The sequence below is a fragment of the Suillus plorans genome, assembly GCF_016647745.1.
Source record: "Suillus plorans strain S12 chromosome Unknown HD556scaffold_72, whole genome shotgun sequence".
In the NCBI taxonomy this organism is placed as follows: Eukaryota; Fungi; Basidiomycota; class Agaricomycetes; order Boletales; family Suillaceae; genus Suillus; species Suillus plorans.
Window position 1 is genome coordinate 260,973 of NW_024537456.1, and position 5,111 is coordinate 266,083.

Here is a 5,111-nt window from a genome sequence, read left to right on the forward strand (position 1 = left end):
AGCTGTGTCTACTACAAATGTGTGTGTCGTAGAAATAATAGAGATGTAAATCGGCGCAGGGAGGCAAGATACAACTAGAAGATCACATCATTACCGTCCATAGTCATATTCAAATAAGGATCAAAAGCAGGTCCAATAGCAAGCATGATTCAAGCAGAGGGTCTTCTTGCTTGTAGCGTACGAGCTTGAGAGTGGCTGGGTATGCCGTGGCCTGCGATCCTGATAATAAATGTTATAAGGTTATGAGACAAAGGCGCGACGGCTCACGCACTTCATCACCAAAACCGCACATACGGGCACGCATAGGGTGTTGTACTACTTCAAGGGAATAATGCCTGATGATCGTTAAAGGTTAAGAAGAATGGCGGACAACTCGGGACATAATTGACTGACTTTCGGCCCACCATTGTCCCCGTTGCTCGATGTCTGCATCAGAATCTTGACGAGGTTGATGATCAATGTTGGAGCGGTTATTTGACTTTTGAATCATGAAAGTTTGCAAGATGTGAGGGCAAGGGTGTGATGCGGTATAGGGGAAGGAGAAAGGCACTTGTATGAAATCGGGTTGTCTGCGGACAATTTAGACTCGAGGTCGCGCTAAAGGAGAACTGTAAATGTAGTGAGCGCATTGTGACTAGGGTAGGGTTAGGGATATGCACCTTCAAGGCGTCACCTCCCTCATGAGGGCGCCTAAGACAAGAATATACGCCAGATCATAGGTGCTGGCGCGCCGACCTCCAGCACAGCCAGCACCTCCCAGGCGCATAAGTGAAAATTGTGAATGAGGATATGAGTGCATAAGTCAATGGTACAAAACAAGTTCGGACTTCCCGTTTCGAAAGTCACGTGACTTTCAAAGTCAGTCGGCATTTTCCAGAAATAAACAAAGCGTCAATAACACGTCGATCTTTGCTTAGCGCTTATCTCTTATACCAACACCATTAATTTCAATCGTTTGACACGTCTGTATAATGCTCATCACTAATACTGAAGATCACCTCGACCTGGCCAATAGGACGTCATTTTTCCATGACAATGTCGTCGTGTTGGAGATCGACAATATGCTGTCTGGATGGCCGACTTATACCCTCGATTTTACACCGGAACACCCGGGCCCATTGGTATGTGTCTTCAATATATTTGAATTTCTTAGTACTGACATTGATACTATAGAAAATTATACTACGGTTGAAGGATGCTGTAGAGTTCAGGATGATCGAAGATAAAGATAGCGATGACGAAGCTGATGAACAAGCCAAGAGGTATTTTTTCGCTTCTTATTAACTTGAATGTACTAACATATTCTGACTTCGTAGTGAATCACAGCCTGTCGCTGAGGATCCAGACACTACGATGGTCTGTGAGCCAACACCGGCATCCAGGTAAGTTTTTTTTTGATCCATTATTGTGACATTGGCTCAGCTCTTATGGTGCTTGCAGGGACTCAAACATGCCTCAGCGCATCAGCGCAAAGCCTGTTGTGCTGCATGTCATCCCCACGGATCCTCCCAGCATCGTCCATATACGGAAGAAATTCCAGGACGAGCATGACTATACGTGGCCTCCCGCCGTGGGTTCAGGGAAAGCTCTACCACAACGCGAATCACTCAGATTGATGCACTCATGACCTTACCCGCAGCTGTAGAAGCCTTAAAGCTTGATTAGTTAGACTAATTTTTTTTCTTCGTGCACTGTATCACTCTTTCGCAGCACAATATTGCAGGTTATCGTGTTTCATCGCTGTCGTGTTTACTTTCATGGACTAATAGTAACGTAAATCACTCGAGTTGTAACTGTAGTATTAATTTTGTACTTCTTGTTGCGCATATAATCACTGTTGACAATGGCAGATTCACATTAACATGTACACATAATGATTAAATGATCATTCATTGCTTAATGTTAACATTTAACGTTGTAACCCTTAACCATCATGTCTTCACATCATCGTCCTGGCGTGGCGTCGAGCTCCTCTGACCCCCCTGACTCAGATTCAATCTATGCGCGTGGTTCTTCAGTAACATCATTCGATTCTTCTCCCCAACCTGTCAAAATTGGGAAGCGCAAGTCAACATCAGAGCCATCGAAATCCAGCAAACGGAAACGCAAGGCTCCAGAAAATAGTGGAGAAGAGCTCGAAATACATGATGTCAAGGCTAAGGCATCTAAACGTCCATGATTGCAAGGTTTTTTCACTTATATGCACGCATATATTGACTGATATCGCATATTAGCCATAGAAAGGATAATCGCAAGGAAAAGTAAGTTTCTTTAATACTTGAGACATTGATTCTGATAAGACTCGAACATCTGAAGGGGTGCTTTAACTCCACGGGACCAATGTCTTCACTTTGCTCGGTGGATCCCTTGAGGGATCGACATGTTTTGCATCCTCAAGGACGTCTTTCGCATTGCACCCATCATCGAGGATGCACGTGCTCACTTGGATGATGACTCCGACGCAGATGACATGCACGATACTCTCTTAGCTAACATGTAAGTGATATTTTTTGCGTTTCGTGACTTTATTACTGCTAACAGTGACTAGATCCAAAGATACGCAGGACCAGATGCTCCGGATGTTCAAGAAGATCATTACAGGTGCCCCTTACCTTCAAGAACTCATAAGAGGTGGTCGCAAAAAATCGGATGAACTGCAGGAGATCTTTGACGAGGTATGTGCGCATATATGCACCTTTCAGTTGACTAATGATCAAACAGATGCAATATTTGATTGGACAGGTGCGATCCGAAGATGCGGCTCATCTGAAAAGGAGCATTGCACGTTATGCAGTGTTTAATGGAAAAGGTCTGGTGCCGCCCATCTTCCCTGATACCAAGGAATCGCGTGCACAGATGGGTCTCAACCACCCTCAACTCGCTTGCATGCTATGCCCCATAAAGTTTCTTTCAGAGTATCAAACGGACCCGTCAGCGTACGTACTACATTATACTTTTTTCTATATTTCTATGAACTAACATCGCCTAACCAGCACAAAAGCCAAGCTTGAGGCTGGCACTATCAAGATGGATGCACGAGCTTGGCCTGCCCTGATGTATAGGGCTGGAGCCACTGGAGTCGCTGGGGAGGACTTCGACATAACAAACGTACAGGACGGCCTTTTCGAAGGATTCCTCATTGAACGTGTGAGTTTCCGTATACTGGTATTCATGACAGGAACTCACTGGCACATTATTCAAGGTAATGAAACATATACTCACCGGCCCCTCATCTGCACTCACTGGAGACGACTTTCATGTCTCAAACTCTTGCAATGCGGTACTTCACAGAATGATGGCTGTGGAAGCCGAAAACGTCGCTTATTCAGCTGTCCAGGTGAGTTATTCCCTTGAAGGTGATATACTGATTCATTCATTTTCTATAGGCACGCTCTGCAATTACCTCTCGTGACAAGTGGTCCACGGACGATGGAAATTTCTCATATCGAAAATTCTATTACAGAATTATCGACGTCATTCTCAATCCACCGGACAAAGCATGGGCTATGGCGACTCTGCAACATTATAACCTGTATGTCAAAATTTTATAGTAGTACATGCACTGATTGTTTTACTTTTTAAGGAAACTATTCAAAGACAAGGCTGGACGTGCTGCTGCCCTCTCGACCTCTGCAACCTCTGATGTCGGAGAGCCGGACGAGGACGAGGACGACATTGCGCTGATGCGCAAACAGTTTGCCCTTCGATCTGCGAATCCCTCGAGTGTAGCGAAACCTGTCTCAACTCCTCCTGTTCCAGCAAGTTCTGAGATGCTTCCCCCACGGCTGCGCTCGACCAAGGTCACAAGCCCGCCTGTTTCGCCTTCTCCAGAGCCACCCTCACCTGTTCCACCCACTCCCAAGCCACGTCCCATTCCTAAGCCACGTCCCATTGCGAAGGCGCGACTGGAAGCTCCAAAGTCACCTGCACCAAGTCCACCCACCCCCAAGGAACATCCTGCTGTGGAGGCACAAGCTCCGAGCTCACCTTCACCTGCTCCAAGTCCACCCACTCCCAAGGCATGTCCTGTTCCCAAGGCACGTCCTGTTCGTAAAGCCCCATCCGAGGAATCCACACCACTTCCCCGCAAAAAGGGAAAGGTGGCCCCACCAGAAAGCCCACTTACAGAATCCGAACCGTCGGATGAGGAGGTTGAGACTCCAGTTCGAAGATTGCCTCGGCAAGCTCGACCAAAGGCCGGCCGCAAGACTGCCGCATCCGCTAGCGCACCAAAGAAAAAGAAGGGAAGAAAATGACCTGTAATGATTTTCCATTGTCTCGTCATTGACACTGATTTTCTCACCTAGTGTGTGTCTCATACTACCGCATCTGCCTCACTCCACGTCGCTGTTCGTCGTTGCATGTTTTGCTCTTTTCGCATGTCATCCTACCTCTAGAGTCCTTCTGTCATGGGACGCTTTGGCGCATGGGCGCACTTAGATGTACTTTTAGAACCTGCTCTGTCCTTGTAATACATTACTGCAATGAAATGGTCTTATCAGATTTTCTCGAGTGATCAGAATTTATCAGAACTTTCAACATATCAATGCTTCTAAGGTCACAAACTATGCTAAGGTGCGAGTTACCTACTCAACTTCCGTCATCTGGCCTGAAAAAGCTTTTATCAACCAGACCTTATATGTTTCTTTACCCGCCTTCCGTACGCTGATGCACCTGGTCCACCTTTTCTGACCTTCCGCATCCTGGCCAGTCCTTAGCAGCCCAGATCCGATTTGGGGAATTTTGGTGATGATAATGCCTCTACAGGCCTATCTTTCGAGATGGTCACAAGAATTAGTCAAAAATGCAGACGACTCCGAAAAAGCCTGACAGTACTCGGCAGTGATCCTTGCCAAGCTTGGCTGAACCGTGTAGCATAGCTTTAGGATGTTGAAGTTAGAACGGTTTGAAAATGTTGAGAAACTCGTCACAAGCTTACATTCATTAACAACTTTTCAGCTAGGACCTGCAACTTGAAATGGGAGATCAGCATATTTGGAAAGCTACACCTATGTGAGTCCCAGGCCATCCAACAAACAACACGACAAGGTTCTCAAGCACACCCTTAGGCCTGGAAACAATTTGCCAACAGTTGCTCGACGAAACACCGA

General features: G+C 46.3%; 3 protein-coding genes across 3 annotated transcripts; 2 read left to right on the top strand and 1 right to left on the bottom strand.

Annotated features, from left to right (window-relative positions):
* HD556DRAFT_1406248 (uncharacterized protein) lies at nt 1–493 on the bottom strand. Its single transcript, XM_041304006.1, has 3 exons — nt 394–493; nt 272–335; nt 1–219 (listed from the first exon to the last, which is right to left on the bottom strand). The coding sequence occupies exons 1-3, from the start codon at nt 405–407 to the stop codon at nt 121–123; spliced, it is 177 nt and encodes a 58-aa protein (XP_041155358.1). The 5' UTR covers nt 408–493; the 3' UTR covers nt 1–120.
* Nucleotides 494–1,933: 1,440 nt separating this feature from the next.
* Nucleotides 1,934–2,327, top strand: HD556DRAFT_1448237 (uncharacterized protein; the record flags this gene model as incomplete). The annotated part of the gene is made up of 3 exons (XM_041307398.1): nt 1,934–2,171; nt 2,235–2,261; nt 2,317–2,327. The coding sequence occupies 3 exons, from the start codon at nt 1,934–1,936 to the stop codon at nt 2,325–2,327; spliced, it is 276 nt and encodes a 91-aa protein (XP_041155359.1).
* Nucleotides 2,328–2,380: 53 nt separating this feature from the next.
* Nucleotides 2,381–4,256, top strand: HD556DRAFT_1448238 (uncharacterized protein; the record flags this gene model as incomplete). The annotated part of the gene is made up of 7 exons (XM_041307399.1): nt 2,381–2,496; nt 2,549–2,675; nt 2,722–2,936; nt 2,994–3,147; nt 3,203–3,337; nt 3,387–3,532; nt 3,584–4,256. 7 exons carry the CDS (start codon nt 2,381–2,383, stop codon nt 4,254–4,256), a joined length of 1,566 nt encoding a protein of 521 aa, XP_041155360.1.
* Nucleotides 4,257–5,111: the final 855 nt, after the last annotated feature.